The sequence below is a fragment of the Triturus cristatus genome, chromosome 12 (assembly GCF_964204655.1).
Source record: "Triturus cristatus chromosome 12, aTriCri1.1, whole genome shotgun sequence".
NCBI lineage: Eukaryota > Metazoa > Chordata > Amphibia > Caudata > Salamandridae > Triturus > Triturus cristatus.
Genome location: NC_140595.1, coordinates 264,388,453 through 264,405,381, shown reverse-complemented (window position 1 = coordinate 264,405,381; position 16,929 = coordinate 264,388,453). Strand labels below are relative to the sequence as shown.

General features: G+C 47.0%; 1 protein-coding gene across 3 annotated transcripts in view; it reads left to right on the top strand.

Annotated features, from left to right (window-relative positions):
- The window catches only part of LOC146775817 (FH1/FH2 domain-containing protein 1-like), a 2,636,482-nt gene that overhangs the window by 525,171 nt on the left and 2,094,382 nt on the right, over positions 1–16,929 (top strand). For all 3 annotated transcript variants that reach the window (XM_085639988.1, XM_085639986.1, XM_085639987.1), the window contains exon 5: positions 5,752–5,857. In XM_085639988.1, the coding sequence (XP_085496114.1) occupies positions 5,752–5,857 (106 nt within the window). The remainder of the gene's footprint in view (positions 1–5,751; positions 5,858–16,929) is intronic.

The following is a 16,929-nucleotide window of genomic DNA, read 5'->3' as shown; positions in this document are numbered from 1 at the left end:
ATGCGGCTGGCCGGAGGATAGAGCCCTGGACAAGGGGCAAGGTGGTGCCCGGTCCCAGCCCATCTGGTCCCTGGCTGAGAACCGCCAGCCCTGGAGTGGTTCCGGCATACCCTGTCCCTAGTAATCCGGAGGAAAGCTACCCTTCTTTCTGGTAACCTGTGCGCACCAAGTGACGGAGGGGACCCAGGACACGGAGGCGCCCAACCTCCTTGAGCACTGGCTGTGATCAGGGAGGCGGGCGAGCCCTCATCGGGACTTCCAGGCCGGCCTGGCCATCTGGTCGCCCCACTGGAAAGCATTGCGCGCAACCAGATGGCCGAGGGGAAAGGCGCCACCAGATGGCCAGGCCCGAAGGACGGCAGTCTGCCTGCCCTGAGCCTTCACCAGAGGGCTCCCACCTGCCCATGCAGGGCTCGGGGGATCGGAGACCCCAGCTGGGCCGAGAATAGGGGTCGCCGGTGGACCTCTGACCCGGGCCCATGGCAGAGCTTAACCCAATCCTGGGCCCGCCCGGCGTCCTGGGCCAGGCCGCACGGGGGAGGCCTCCACAGGCCAGCGTCGGGCCACCTAGGGCCCCGTCTATGCTCCTGAACCTAGCCAAGCTGGGGAAGGCCCGCTCGTGCCCAGGGCGTAGGACGGAGCCCGGGGTGGGAGCACCCGGCAAGAGCTCTCTGGCCCGGTTGCCCAGGGGAAGACTGCCCAGGACCGCTGAAGCCCGTCCCGGGCACTTTGCCATGTGGCAGGCCGGAGGACGGAGCCCCGGACAGGGGGGAAGGTGGTGCCCGGTCCCAGCCCATTTGGTCCTCGGCTGAGAACCGCCAGCCCGATAGCGATTCCAGCATACCGTGTCCCTAGTAATCCAGAGGAAAGCTACCCTTCTTTCTGGTAAAACCCGTGTGCACTGAGTGACGGAGGGGACCCAGGGCACGGAAGCCCCCGACCTCCTGGAGCCCTGGCTGGGATTGGGGAGGCGGACGAGCCCTCATCGGGACTTCTAGGTCGGCCCGGCCATCTGGTTGCCCCATTGGAAAGCATTGCAAGGGACCAGATGGCCGAGGGGAAAGGCGCGACCAGATGGCCTGGCTCGAAGGATGCCAATCTGCCCGCCCTGAGCCTTCGCGGGAGGGCTCCCGCTTGTCCTTTGGGGGCTCAGGGCCTCTGCTTCCCAGGGGCTCATCAGAGCCCTTAGCTGGGTCTTGGACATGGGGCTGCAAGGGGGGTCCCCCAACGGAACTCTGACCACGGGCCTGCAGGCACCTTGACACGCAGGTTAAGCTGGGGAGACCTGCCCTGGCCCTATGGACCCCTTTTACGGGTATCCAGACCCTCAGCTGGCCACAGGACGTGGGCCCCCGCACCCCAGGGCCTGCCAGAGCCCAGGCCCCGGAACCGGTCCCCGCTTCTGAACCCAGCCAGGCCATGGAGGGGGTGGGGGGAGCCTCACCGGGCACCAGGGACCCCTGTCCCAGGCAGACGGACCCTTGGCAGGCCACAGGATGGGGGCTCCCACACCCCTGGCCCGGGCCCTGTCCCCGCTTTTCAACCCAGCCAGGCCGGGGGGGGGTCTGGGACCCTGTCACAGGCACATGGACCCTCTGCTGGCCGCAGGACATGGGTACCAGTTCCACAGATTGTTTTCATAACTACGTGGAACTCCGCGTAGTGGCACTACGCCATTTCCACCCAGGGTTACACTCCTGCCCTCTCTTGCGCCAGCCACAACCTGAGAGATCCAAGTCTAGCTTACATTCCCCCTTAACAAACACACACACACCTACCTACCTACCTACAGCAGAAATGCAAATGTGTCCCTCCTAATCAGCCAAAACCTAAAATAACATGTCAACTTGGGTGCAAGTGTCACCAAAATGGAACTGTACATTGGGGGAGGAGATGCAAGTTACATTCACTCCAGACCTTTATTCTGGCAAATTTGGTAGTACTTTACAGAGAGGAGGAGTGGAGCTGAGGCGGAGGTTTCCACTGTTAAATTATTTGCAATTGTCTTCTCATACCAGCATTGCTCCGAAGGTAGTAGTATTGTTGTCTGAGTTTTCAGGGATCACAGTAGGTCGTCGGTTGTTTGTGGCGTGACCCGAGGTAATGCTCCCGAGGCATTACTGTTGCTGCTGGAATCTGTTTCACCGTCCAAGTACTGGGTTGAGTGTTAGCCGATGCATAGTCTTCTGATGTTTGCCATTCGTCGTGCTCTCCTGTGCTGTTGCTGAAGAGATGGGCAATCTTCTCCGTTCTAATTGCTCCCTTCCTTCAGTGTCACACACTGTTCAACCCAATTCTATGCAGCTTCTGGCTCTGTGAAAAACAGAGTTTGTTGCTTCACCATTATTTTTAACTTGACCGAGAAGACAAAGGTATTTCTCAGATCCCTATCTCTCAACTTCATTTTGACCTCTGAAACCTACCCTGCGGCGATGTACAGCTAAGGTGCAGTCTGAAAATATCATGACTTTTCCATTTTTAAGTAGAAATTTACCTTTTTTCCTGGCACATTGCAAAGTAGTGACTGTCTTGGAAGTTGAAAAAAGTGCCCACAATAGAGCTGGGTGGAGCCTTTATTGGTGGGGGCCCTGCTGGGACTCTGTGGGTTCTCTCCACGGTGAACCAATTAGGTTGGCTATGTGGGGAAACTGTTTCAGCGACCCAGGACTTGGTGACCTGTGTAGGGTTCCCCCCTCTGCTATCTTTGGCATGCCTTAAACCAGTAATTTATTCCGCCAGGCCATGCCCTCTGCATCTTCAGCCCCTCTCTCCAAGAAGCAGACTTGGTCAGTCAGTTCCTGTCATTGCTTCAGCGGGTCTGTGGTTTGGGGTTGGAGCTCAAATCACAGTTTCGGTATAGTAAACCCTATCTAATGGTTTGCTCTGGTAGTCTCATAGGAGTCAGAGATCTGAGACCACAGCATATACTTCTCTTTCTGTTACTGTCCTGGTCCCATCTGTGAACTTCAGGATCTCGTCCAATTGAGCTTTTACCAGAAATTCTGAATCCCCCTCCCCTCGGCTTGCCCTCCAGCCACACACTGATTTAGTGGTTCTTTCTTGCTCCACCCCTGCAGGTGTGCCTCCCCTCCCCCCAGTGGATTTTCTGCTATCTGTGGACTTGCCCATGAAAGCAGTGGCTGTGAGATGGAAAGTCTCTGCTCCTCTGGTACCACCAATGTGTGTTTTTGGCCCTACTCCTCCTCCTTTTCTGCTCTTAATTCAATGTTTCAGTGGTAGCACACAGTGAGTCTTTAAGGGGTTTGCGTCTCCAGCCCTTCTCATCTTGTTCCTGCTCAATTCAAAATAAAATTCTGTTGAGTCTGTAGATTATAGTGGGGGTATTAGCAGCTTTCCTCCATCACAACCTCTGCATAGGAGCCAGCTGGCTCTCTTGCACCTCCCTCAGAATCGGACTGCACTCAGGGAAATGCACTGCACTTGTTCAGTACCTTTATGGGCAGAGATGGGGGTTCTGGAGCCCAAAGCATGGTTTTGCTCCTCCTCTGATCAGTCACTTTCCTCAGTCCTCCCTATTGTTGTTCATCTGGGGCAGGGGTGTCAACAGTTGGCACTAGCTTTGTAGCTTCTCCTCTTCTGGCCTGCTTTCCAGTTAAGGAGCTGTGGGACTAAGGGTGACAGAGCTGTGCCTCCACTTCCGTAACTACTGCCCTATGCCACTTGCGTAACTACTGTCCTATGGAAGTTGCCCTTGTTTTGCTGCTGCCACTGTTTTGGCAGGTGTAGTATTTAGGAATTAAGTCTGACATTCAGGTGATCACCTCCATTCCTTCAGTTTACTCCTGTGGGGAGTATCTCCAGAATCCAATGGTGGTGGTGGTCGAGGAGGATGCAGCTGTGCTGGCAGTGTTCCCATTCCGTAGTAACATGAACCATCTCCACACCACCGTACTAGTAGGAAGTTCATGTGTAGGAGGTAAGCCAGACGTTCTCTGGTTTGAGGGCGAAGCCTGAGAACGTCTGGCTCACCTCCTTTGTGGTGACCAGCTGGTCGCTGCATCATGTGTGAGGCCATTCCCCCCAACCCTTTGATAACACATTCAACCCTGGAGCCGGGCCAAACTGACAGATTAGTGGGTGGTCGGAAGCCCACTTGCCACCTGAGCTCTGGGTCCACCGGGCTGGTGACAGGGTGCAACATGTTATCAAAGGGGTGGGGGAAATGGCCTCAGGCATGCTGCAGCGACCAGCTGGTCACCACAGAGGAGGTGGGCGCTCCACAGCTCCCCTTGCTCCTTTAGTTGAAGTTGCATGGCCCCCGAGAGTCCAATGTCCAGGGCGCCTTGTAGGCTGCAGTTTGCTTCCTTAGCAACACCTCTTCCACCTGCTGCATGCTATGACAATCTTTGCATGCCTACGTGTCTGCTGTCTTCCTGTATGCTATGTCCCCCCACAATGTGCAGTTTGGTTCCCAGAAGTCAGCAATGCAGGTCACAGTTTCAGAAAGGGCCTGGATCTGCTGTAGTGTGGAATGCAGGATAGGCCGAACCTGACCAGACATGGAGCTCAAATTGCTGCAACTGCCATGTTACATAACCTGGCCATGTTCCTCTGTGCAGTACCGTAGGTTGTTACTAGTTGTCCTTTCAGTCAGACATGTCCGTGCTATAAAGAGGTGGCATTACCTTGGGCTGTTACTAGGGGACTATGGAGCCAGGAACACCTTTTTATCTTATATTATATTATGTTAAAATAATTTATAGAGAGCTCGTACAGTATTAGGTGTCTTGGCACTGACTGCTCTGGAGCAAAAATGACAGGACTCTTATTCTTAAACAACCATGTCTTTGTCTCCTTTCTAAAAGATAACAGGGTGGGCAGGGCCCTGATATGGGGGGAAAGGCTGTTCCAGAGCCTGGTTGTTCCCTTGATAAAGCTTCTTCCACCACAATTCATCTTACGGAATCTAGGGACCACCAGTTTTTTAGCTCTGAGGGAGCGCAGAAATCTGCTGGGCTTGGACCACTCAAAGATGTGCCTTAGGAACTCTGGGCCAGTTTTATGCAGAGCCTTGTGAGTAGTGCAAAGGGCTTTGAACGTAATGCAACTTCTCACTGGAAGCTAATGTAATTTGTAAATTTCCTGGGAAATTGATTTGAATTCAGGGATTGATAAGAGAAGTCAAGTGGCTGCGTTTTGCACCGTTTGAAGCTTGTTAAGGTGCTTTTCCTGCACATTCATATATAGATCATAACAGCAGGGTCCCAAAAGTCTGAATCAAATCCTTTCCTGAAGCAGGGTGCAGTACCTTAGGTTGTTAGTATTCCTTCCTATAATTAGGCAGTAGAGGCTTATTCAAATCTTTGAGGTGCTTCAGGTGTTCCTCACTGCCCCTTCAATCGCAGGATGCCGGAGAAGTATAAATAGAGCAAGATGTCCTCATGTCTTCTGTTGAAACTGGGAAGTAACAACGGTAAAAGGTTGCCTGTGCTTTTGTTTTCAGCGGGTCAGATCAGAGATGACATGGCTTCAAGATAAATGTGCATATTCACTTTCATAAGTCTCATCAGTTTTTGCATTTTTCTGTGTTTTAAATGTATATTATAATGTTTGGGTCTGATAAGTCATTATGGTTGTAAATGGATTCCTGTAGGGTTTGGAAGGTGTCCCCTAAAGTTCTTAGCTAATACCAGGCACTTCATAGAGGAACGATCTACTGTTTTATTTACAATACCAGTGTCCATAGCTTGTACTTTGAATATGACATTTTTGTAAATGTTTGTTTTCTAGGAAGACAAAGACCTTGTTCCTGAATTTGTTAACTCTGAAGGTTTAACGTGCCTGATCAAGGTTGGAGCAGAAGCAGATCAGAACTATCAGAACTACATTTTGAGAGGTTTGTGTCCCTAGATCCGCTATAAACTGCTGTTTGATTAAACCCATTGTTTAAGATTAATAAGTGCCAACACTTCACTCATTCTTATGGAGTTTGGACTGTGGAGATTTCTTGAAGATGGTGAGTGGGCCTCTTTGGGGGATCCTCTGTTGAAGGTAGATCCTGTTTGTCCCATGCCCTGGTGGGATTATATGCTCTAGGGCTTCCTGCTACACAACTGTTACTAAGACCGGGGGGCGGGGGGAAGGGTCAGTTGTCACATTTGCGGGAACACTTATAACACTGCCTCATCCCCGCAGCGGGGGATCGGCTAGGACTGGGTTCGTCTGCACCTGCTATTGGTTGGTTGGCCATTAGAGCCTGGCCCGGTATCCCTGCCTGAAGCTGATCAATGGGTCCACAGTGAACATTCTTTTTGTCTAGCGAGATATCTTGTCCATTTTTAGTGCTAGCCGAGTGAATCATCGCTGCTCTTTCCTTTGTAACCTTGAGACGTCGGATTTACTGTCTCAGGACATTGCCTGATATAGCGATATGGGAATAAGGAAGGCACAGCCTGTGACCTCCTCGGTGCAGCCGTGCCTAACCATTGATACATTCTTGGCGAAGGCTGAGGGAGTTGTTAACAAGGAGATAGTCCAGGCCAATAGGCGTTCTCTGTTGAAACAAGAAGATCGGGCCGTGTCTCTCATGCACTCCACCTCAAGTCTTCAAGGCTCCCTCGGCCTCTCCATCCCCAGCCTTCTCGACCTCAAACCATGACCCAGTCGAATCATCTCTCTGTGAGCCTGGCCCGTGCCCCCCCCCCCTTCCCCACACCCCCCCTCTTCAGTTTACACCACCTGTTGATGTGGCTAGTCCCCCAGCTCCAAACCGGCATAGGAAGGCCAGGAGGGATAAAGAACCCTCTGTGGTTACACAACACGACCAGCCGAATGATGTATTAGGGCCCAACACGGAGGGACTGTTGAACTAGCTGGCCCCAGCCTTACACACCATTAAGGCGACCCTCATTGACCTTATATCTCAGATTCTGACTAGTCTGGACAAGTTGGAGTCGGCATCTAGTGACTTGGCACTCAATTTGGACATGGTTTTAACTTCTTTGGCTAAACCTTCACCTGACAATTTGTTAGTGTCCACCCCATTACTGGACCCCATAACCTCTAGTAACTCCCAGAGTAGTAATGGTACCTCACATATTAATGCACCCAAGGGAGTGTCTGCTCAGTATACTACTCATGGGCCCAGTAGCTCGAGCTTAGAGGGAGGTGCGGTGCCTCTTGTCATGCGCATTATTCAGCCACCAGGTAGGGTAGATGTCCCCCTACTTGGGGTGCTTCCCTCCAAGACTTCACAGCCACCAGTGATTGATCGCTCCCCAGTTTGTGCTCCTTACACTGTGTCAGGGGTTCCAGGCTTGGTTGCAGACAAGGAGGAATCCACCACCTAATTGGTTAATAACGCCCCCCCATTGGTTAGACCGTTCCTATTGTGCATAAAACCTTATCTCATTTTCCTTGAAACTCTTCCTTTTTGTTTTTGCAGAGTTTTATATAGCGCGAACTTGACCTGAATCCAATCAGGTATCAGAGCACTTTACATAGCACCAGTTACGTTACATGAGGACACACATTCATTTTTTTTTTTGTTAGGCACGGGCAGATTAAGTGATTTGCCCAGAATCACAGGATGTTCAGCGTCATTACCGAGACTCGAACCCAGCTCCCCAGGTCCGAGGTCGAGCGCCCTAGCCGTTAGGCCAACTCCTCCCCCTTGAGATTCTTTTTCAACAATGACAGAAGACGACGCTGTGCCAGCACAGCGCGTTTTAGAACAGGAAGAAGGGGAAATTAATGTTTCAGAGAATGTTAGAACTGCCCTTACCTTAAGACTAGCACACTATGAGGTCTCAGCGATGGGTGGGACAGTAACTTTCATGATTGAGGCTCACGAGTCATATAGAACAGAGGTATTCTGTTCATGGGTTACATTCCTAGAAGCAGATGCACAATCAAATGCATTTCATTCTTACACTGAAGATGAAACACCAGAGGAATACTGTCCGTATGAGGACATTGAAATTCCACTCACCTACCAGGAGCACATAAGCTGGTTTAAAGGCGCCCTTCCCCATACAAGACATAAAGCAAGACTAGGTCAGCTCGGAAGAGACGTGCCACTTGGCCTGGCCTTGCGGCTTACACACCGCATCCAGACATTGACACAATGCCAGTAGCAGACTTATGTACACTTCACAAAGAAATAATAAAACTTTATAGGAACATGACACAGTTCGTGATAAGAACACTCACACTTCAGCCAACAAGAGCTACACAAACAAATCAAATTCAGAGTTCAACAATTAAAATTACTCAACAAACGCTATACGCAGTAATGGGTAAAATGCCCACTAAACATGATCAAATGCCATTCTGGATAGCTCAGAAAATAACACTGTTAGAGGCAGTATTTCCACACACAAGCCCTCATGAAAAACACAGAATGCTAACAGTCTGCTTGCCAATGGGGATAACTCCCCAGATAGAGGATTGTACAGGGTACAGTTTTCGCTGCCATATATACCAGAACTCATGGTATCCCTTCATTAGCGGTAATACCAGATGTATTAGGACAAATACAGACTGAGTATGCAGCAGACCTGCTCTGAACTTAGGGATGAAATTATTGGGTAATTTTGCCCAAGTATCAGCAATTATATTAGCTAATATCAAAGGGGATGCAGCAGCAGTGGCAATATACCAACGCCTGAGGGATTTCACTCCTTTACAACAGGAACGTGAATTACCTAAAATTATCACTGACACCTATGCTGAATTAGCCAGAGATAGTTTGGGAACTAGAGCAACAAAACCTCAGCTGATGGGTGGTCCTGAGAAGGATAACACCAAGCAAGCACCTGATTCTTCTAAGAGCAATGGGATGATAACAATAAAAGCAAAAAGATTAAAGAAAATAGATCTCTATCTAGGAGTGGGTCTCCTCTGCAGGAGAACTCCGATAGGAGATACAATCTTAGGGATAGAGATAACATTAAAAAACCTGACAGGTATCAGGATACTGATATACGTTCCTCTCGTTCCTTTCAGGGTTCACCAAGAAACTCCGAGAGAAGGACGGTCAGAACACAGACAAGAAGAGCGTACAAAGTCCAGAGACAAGCCACGTGCTTCAAGCTACACTTCTAAAAAATAATACAAGCCACAATCTAAACCTCAATTCAAAAAGAAGGTAGCAGGTCTCAAATGTAGACATGCTCGGAATTCTGAGGACTCAACTACTGAACGGGGAATGGGCTCTGACGATGCTTGAAAGCGTAGCAGAAGTATCAATAGCTTGCCAGAACCTGATTAAATTTCTGGTGATAGGGGAGTTGAATGAGCACATCACTGTGGAATACGAGGGTAAGTGTCCCACATAGGTTACATGAAATAAGACTCCAAATGGAGGGGGACAAACTCAGAAAAGATAAAGGTCTCTTTTGGGAGAACTTGACTCATGGCTATGACATACTTTTAGCTGAACAAGATTGACCGCCTGAAATTGTTATGGATTGCCTAAAGGGAGAAACGGTAATTTTACCATCTTTTTCCGACCACGTTCCAATTTACTTAAAACGCACATACGCGCGGGAGTGGGCGAGAGCCCTTGCTCCAGCACTTTATCGCAACCATGTTGGGTGGGATGCTGAGTCACCTCACCATATAATCCGAGTAAAAACTAGTCCCAACTGCCCAGAGACAGTACCCAATAAAACAAGAAGCGAAAAAACACGCGAGGGAGATCTTAGATCAACTTGAATACCAGTGTGTAATAGAAACTTGCACCTCTCTAATGAATAATCCTTCGTTTCCTGTATTGAAACCCGACAATTCATACCGTCTAGTTTTAGACTATAGACCTCTCAACAAATGCTCAAAAACGTTTTCAGTACAGAATGTACACAGTGCCGCATTAATGAAATAACATTGTGCGGAAAAAATTCAAAACACTAGATATCTCAAATGGATTTTTCTGGCAAAATATAGCGCCTGAAAGCAGGTACTTAACAGCATTCTCAGCGCTAGGTTCCTAGCGTCAATTTTGTCGACAGGGTATAAGGATAGCCATGGGGTGGTTCAGCGCTAGGGTAACAGAATTACTTCAGAATTTGGATGAAGAGGCTTTTTCCTATGTAGATGATATTTATTTGATGGATGATGATTTACAGGATCACTTGACCAGGGTGAGCACCATAATTTGGGGGTTTGCCTCTGAGGGCTACAAATTCAACTTTAAAAAAAATCAAAAATAGCCCACGTAAACGTTTTTTAGGATACGAGTTATCAAGTGAAGGAAAAAGCCTGCAGCTAACTTTTTTGAAAAGTGTGTGCTGCTCCAACCTCTTAAATTTTTGAAAAACTTACAATCCATATTGGGATTTTTAAACTTTGGCAGAACATAGATTTTGCATTACGCAGAAAGCGTAAAACCTTTCTACGACTTGATAGACCTGATTTCTCAGGTAGGCATTGGATACAGGAACACACAGATATCCTTCGTTCCCTACAAGCTGACATGATAGCTTCAAAACACTTGCAGACACGCGTAAACGTGCGCAATCTGGTGATCCGCGTTATAGCGGGTCAATCTGGGTACGCTTACCTAATCTTCAATGAAGGCGAAACAGTACCCATAGCTTACAAATCGCATTTGTTCACAAACTCTGAAATGCGTTTTGCTTCTATAGAAAAAATACTGACAGCAGTACAGACTGCTGTAGTGAGAGAAAGAGCACTGCTTCAGGGGAACAAATAATTGTCGTGGCTCCAGTACCAGCCTTAGAGGCTGCTACAAAGGCAAGCGTTCCTAATGCTAAAGCCCTACATCCACGATGCATACAATGGGCTAATTCTCTCACTGCAACAGATGTAAAATACAGATATGACCCAAGGTTAAAAAATACAAGCATTCCTGCAATATGAACAAGAATATCCTTACCCAAATGAAATTATGCCTCTAGAGCAGTAAGAATACATTATTTACACTGACAGATCTGCTCAGGTGGCCATGGGAAGTAAACAGCAATACAGCGCCGCTTGTGCGATTGTAAAAGGTTGTATGCGGAAAGGCAAGTTCCATCCCAGTGATGCAAAGACACAGTCTCTAAGAGACAGCACGGCTCAGTTGGCAGAATTAAAAGCCCTATTACTGGCACTAATAAATACGGATCGGGAATTCCCCACACTCATAGTATGCGATTTTGTTTTTACTGTGTCCAGTCATACAACGAATATCTTCACTACTGGGGTCAAAATGGGTTTAAAGACACAAAAGGTGGCACAATTACGCATAAAATGCTATGGGAACTGGTAGCTGAGTTGAAAAACGAACGACGCAAGAGCTCACGTGATACACACTCTGAGTCATCAACGTGATGGCGTTCACGTTGAAGGGAATTCATTGGCTGATGAAGCTGCAAAGGGGGCAGTACGTACTGCTTCCGTAGCTGCAATCACTCATTCAAAAACGAGAATAGACTAACAGATAATGGTAGCTGTCATTGCTTCACGTAAAAACAGCACAGCCTTACCAAAAGGTTTTCCACTAAAATACCTCCTACAAGTTAGATGCAAACAACATTCCGTATACTCCGATTCCTAGAGTGGGGGATAGAGTAATACCAAACATGGATTGCAGATTAGGTTTAATACAAGCTGCACACGAGGGATCTAGGTTCTGCACACGCAGGGATAACAGCGACAGTTTCATTATTGAAACAGCGCTATTGGTGGCCTGGTTTAACAAAACAGACTTAAGAATTTTGTCTTAAAATGTGACATCTGCCAGCAGAGGAAGGTTTCCACCGTGACACTTCCAGCGCAGACACCCGTATTAATATCAGACAGACCACTAGCCTGTGTCTATCTGGACCACTGCGGCCCACTACATTTGGATGGGGCTTACAAGTATATCTTGGTGGCAGTGGATTCATGCTCGAGATTCCTATGGGCATGGCCTCAGCGTTCAGCTGACGCTCGAACTGTTATAAAAGGTTTGCAAGTCTTTATAGGGGCAAATACGCAGTTGGCACATTACATTCTGGCCTTGGCCCCGCGTTTAGCTCTAGCGCTCACAAGGAAGCTGTTATGATTGCAATGCATTTCTCTTGTGTTAACCTGTTGTGATGTAACTTCTGCTCGCTCTAATATTCTGATCTCCATGGTGACGCGGGTTTAACTCGGCAGTTGGAGACAGGAGTCTGAGGAGCAGCATCTTTCCTGTTGGTGGTGCGTTTACCATTAAAACCTATACTTCAACCATTCAAGAGTGTTGCTAATTTAACAGAAGCCATGGAAGGTTTGTGTGTAGCATTGCGGTACTCCTCTCTGTACCGTCCCGAGGGAAATTCGGTCATGGAGAGGAAAAACCGGGACTTAAAGCAGTCTTTAACAGCAAGAGTATTCGGTTTGGGCGTAGTTGGGTCAGTGACCCATTTGGGGTACAGCGTGCCCTCAAAAACATGCCAAGAAGTTCTCTAGGGGGTGTCACTCCTTATGAAGTCCTATTTGGGACGAGAATGTGGGTACCTGATCTCGATTGTGAAGGCACAGTGGCCGATGACAAATCATTTGACATCAATAAATATTTGGCTGTTTTACAGGATCTGAATGAATCCAGAGCACTACTAAGCAACATGCAGGTCAAACTCACCGAAAGTGAGTAAGTGAAATCAGTCACTGCAAGACCTGCCTGGATCCCAAATAGTCGAGGATCTGGTCAGAGAAAAGATCGAGGACAAAAAAGAATTTGGGCAGTCCTACAGAAAGCGTGTACCTGTCCTGGCTGTCGAATGAACAAGAACAGTACTTCTTCCGCCTCTTGTCGGCAAAAAAGAAAAGAGATTTGTCTCCATTGATCTGGTCAAACCACACTATGTGGCCGATACTGAATAGTAGGCCTCGTGGGCTCCTTGGTAGCAGATGCTTTCCTCTCACCACCATTAAGGAAGTACAGACAGAAAGACTCCTAATATTTGAAGATTCACCAATTAAAAGTAATGGAATTTCCAACTATGAAATGAAGCTCGTTCCTCTGTAAACAGAACTTCAGAACACAGATGAAAGACAAATATCAATTTGGCCAAACACTGATGTCTACATCAATATGCCTCGACAAGAGACATCAACAAGTTCAACACAACCTGCCGAGCTACCAAAGATTGATCGAACTGCATCTGGCTATTTCATCGATTTTGATACCTTCTCTCTTGATCCCAGTGAACCCGAGACAATGCCAGCTCCAGTTTCCCGTAAGCAACAAATGTGTGAATTCGACACTTTTCTAAAAAAAAAAAAAAAAAAAAAAGACTTACTTGGTATCACCTTGGCTCCAGCTCTGGATAATATCTGTAATATTGTGTTTTCTGTTCTGGATTGGCCTGGTAACGTTTTTTTGCTTACTCATAAATGGAAAGTATCACTCAGAACGCTCCGCAGTATCTAATGTTAACTTGGTTCCGAAGCCTCATACATCTCATCGCGAATAAAGAGACTTGTTTTAACATGAACATTACAGCTGTTCCAATTCCTGATGGTAAAGTTTTGGACAAAGTTGATTATCATGTATTTGGCCCACTGAACTTTTGAAGAACCCACATTTATTCAAAAATTCTCTAAATTATATCATTACCTCCAGCATATTTTGTGATGATTGGGATTTTGAAACTGTCAATGATATGTTGTCTGATTTAGAAAAATCTGCTGCATTTTCAAACTGTGAAATGTTAGAAGACACATCTGACTTTGATAGTATGTACTTTTATCATCATTATGGTCATCACTTTTTACACAAATAGAGTATCCCTCGTAATGTTTTCACATTACACCATGGGAACATTGCCCAACACTGCCGAAAGTAAGTGCAAAAACGCTTGCACAGAAAGTTTCATATTTTTCAGGGTTTAACACTTCTGACCTGACCTCATTTTACTATAAGGTTGCACGTACATCTGCACAAAAAAATATGCTGACTAACACCAAACAGATTTATTCCGCATCCTTTATTGCCCAACCCTCTGAACAGGGTTTCCACTTATGGAAGGACACTATAGACACAAAATCAGTCTGGGGTTCTAAAGAATGGCAAGTTCTGGGAACAGAAGCACTATTTAGAGCATGTCTCATTCCGCAACAGATGATATTTCTGAATGTAACTGTGCAACAGACTTCCTGTCTTGGACTAGCCTAGAATAAGGACTTGTACACACAACGTTTTACCACATCTTCACACATCAATTTTACATCAATATGGTGGACGGGATACAATAGGTGACATCATGCAGTACAATACATCAGACCTCAATTGGAAGGGATGGTTAGTTTGGCCCACAGACACAAACAGATGTCAATCAAGATTCAAGGGTACCACTGAAGGGTATAGTATCCATAGGCCAGACCCACTATATGTACAAAGAGAACGTCCAGGGGTAGTGTCATCATACAGTGTTGGGAAGTTGTGCTTCGATTGGCTAGAAACCTCAACACCGTCCCAGGTGAAACAGCACTTATCCTTACTCTCAGATGAGGTGGATCTAAGGGATTTTTTTACTAGGTCCCCAAAAGCCACGTCAGAAATGTTTCTATTACACTGTCTACAATGAAATATGGAAAATCTCTCAAGAAGGAGCCACAGAGAGACTCCGTGAGATGGATAGAATTAACTTAGAAAAAGCATTAGCTGTAGTTGACAGTGGTATGACTTCATTAACATCCAGGACTTATTCACTGGGCAACAGTGTATCTTCTGCTATAGATATACTAGAACAGGACTTGCCATACTCCAACATGGCCAATCACAGTTACGTTCTATTGTGCAATTAAGCTGGACGCTGCAATCATTGGGCGCTGGTTATGTGCCTTGGCGATTTATCAACAGTACGTCTCTATTTTCAGCGTACAATCTAACTAAAAAGCAGATAACGGTGGCACAAAGGGGAGCAAAATATACAATTCTGCGCATTGAAAAACTGGACATGTTACCTTTTACTGTGGCAGAGTCACCATCCACAGAATGGTTAAGTCATGGCCATATAACACTACCGGTCACAAGTTTCCAGTTTCAGTATTGCTTCGAACAACACCAGACAGGCAGATATGAAGCAATGGGTAGGGAATTCATCAAGGAATCTTGGGAATTGCCATTCAGATTTTGATGTAGGAATGGGGACACGGAAGTGTTTCCTAGCGGTACCAACTGCGAGAATTTCTTAAGTGGATCTCTCATATGCCAGGATATCATGCTTCACGGGGCCTATAATGGTTCAGTTGCAAACTTATTCTGCCACTTGAAAGGTTCCCCTGCTGCTGTGATTAATCCGGTATTCGAGTTACTTTCAAATGAGTTACTTGATTCAGAATGATCAAGGTTGTTGTGGGATGCTCCAGGGCATCACATAGCTTGTCACTGTTAGCTCCAGGGTTACTTGCTGTATGCAAGTATTGTTTCCACCAACCCACACAATCAGGGAGGTGCCGTTATGGCCTTCACTGAATGTTTCCTTTATACGGTTTGATACTCTGAGCCGAATGAAAGCCATGCTTCTACAGAAAACCTGCCCGAGAAACTTATGATCGCCAGGTTGCAATGTCCTCGGCTAAGATAAAGGCACTGATACAAACAAACTGCCTTTTCCATTTCACAGAAATGGTACAACAATTCTTTAACATGTCTGATACAATGGGTATTGTCCACCTATTTAAGACCATAGGTTCTGGACTGTTAAGCACCTATCAGACTATCCTTGAAGTTCCCAACTTTATACACTCCGTATTTAGAAGCATTTTTGGAGGGTTTCCGCTGATCCTGTTTCTAATAGCAGGTATCCTGATTGTCCTTTTTCTGCTACGCAATGGACGTCCCAGTCACCAAGCATATGGAACGCACGCTGTTGGAGTGTCGATACCGTGATTGCACGGTAATCAATCTGTGAACACCTTATCTTCGAACTAAGCGAGTCTTGGTTCTTGTCATTTAGACCAGTCTGGATAGACTGTATTCTGCCTGTCCTCCGATGCCTATTCTGCGGACAAGAATGCATGTTGGATCTCTGTCTAATACTTCCAACAATTGTGCCACTGGACGTTGATGCCTTACTGGACCCTATAACGGCCAAGTTCTATAGTGTCCTCAGCGTATTTCAATGTTGATGTCTGCATTCTTAAGGAGCTGAATTCAAAAAGAGCTGAAGCATCCACAGGATGCTTCAGCTCCTTTTGGGAGGCCGACACCTCAACAAATACTCAGGACTCAGATTACACTAGTACATCCCCAGCAACGGCTGTGATAAATACGGAGGAACATCTGTGCTCCATTGACCTCATCTGTGAGGTGTTGCATGGAACGTCGGCTGCGATTGCAGGCAACAGTGATGTTTCGTCTCCCAGCCAGGACACAAACATTTGGCTCATCATGTGCTGTTCTGCCTTCTTCCTAATCAACCAGATTTGGAATTTTAAACAAGGCACTTTGTCTAAACTCCATGGTTTTCAGTCTCATTTTTCGGAATATATATATAGGTTTTCATTGTGATTTAATGTTTGACAGTATGTTCTCTATGGTTCTTGTTGCCTTAAGTGGGTTGGGCTATATAGACTGCTGTTGCAATGGTGCCAACCAGATTGACAAAGGCTTCCAGCTAGCCGAAATGCGTCTCGTTTTTAATTTTGGGATTGAGGTTGATCTGATTAAATAAAACAGATGCCGTATCCTAACTGCCTGGAGTCTGTGTCTTCTTCCATGGATCACTCTGTGGGAGTTGGTTGTTTGTGTTCATTCATTTCAGCGTGATCGGTCGTCACACTACACACGGAACACTAGTCGTTTGTGGCTCCCCCTGGACCGCATGTTTCTGGAGGAGTATGGGGGAGCTCCCAGCGTGGCAGTCGGGAAGAGGAACGAGGATGACTGCAGAGGGAGACCAGGTCCCGTAGCGGGACGGTTCATGCGACTGCCAGCGCGGGATCTATGTTTCCCCAGCAAGAAATGCCTTGCCCAGGAGACCGACGCCACCT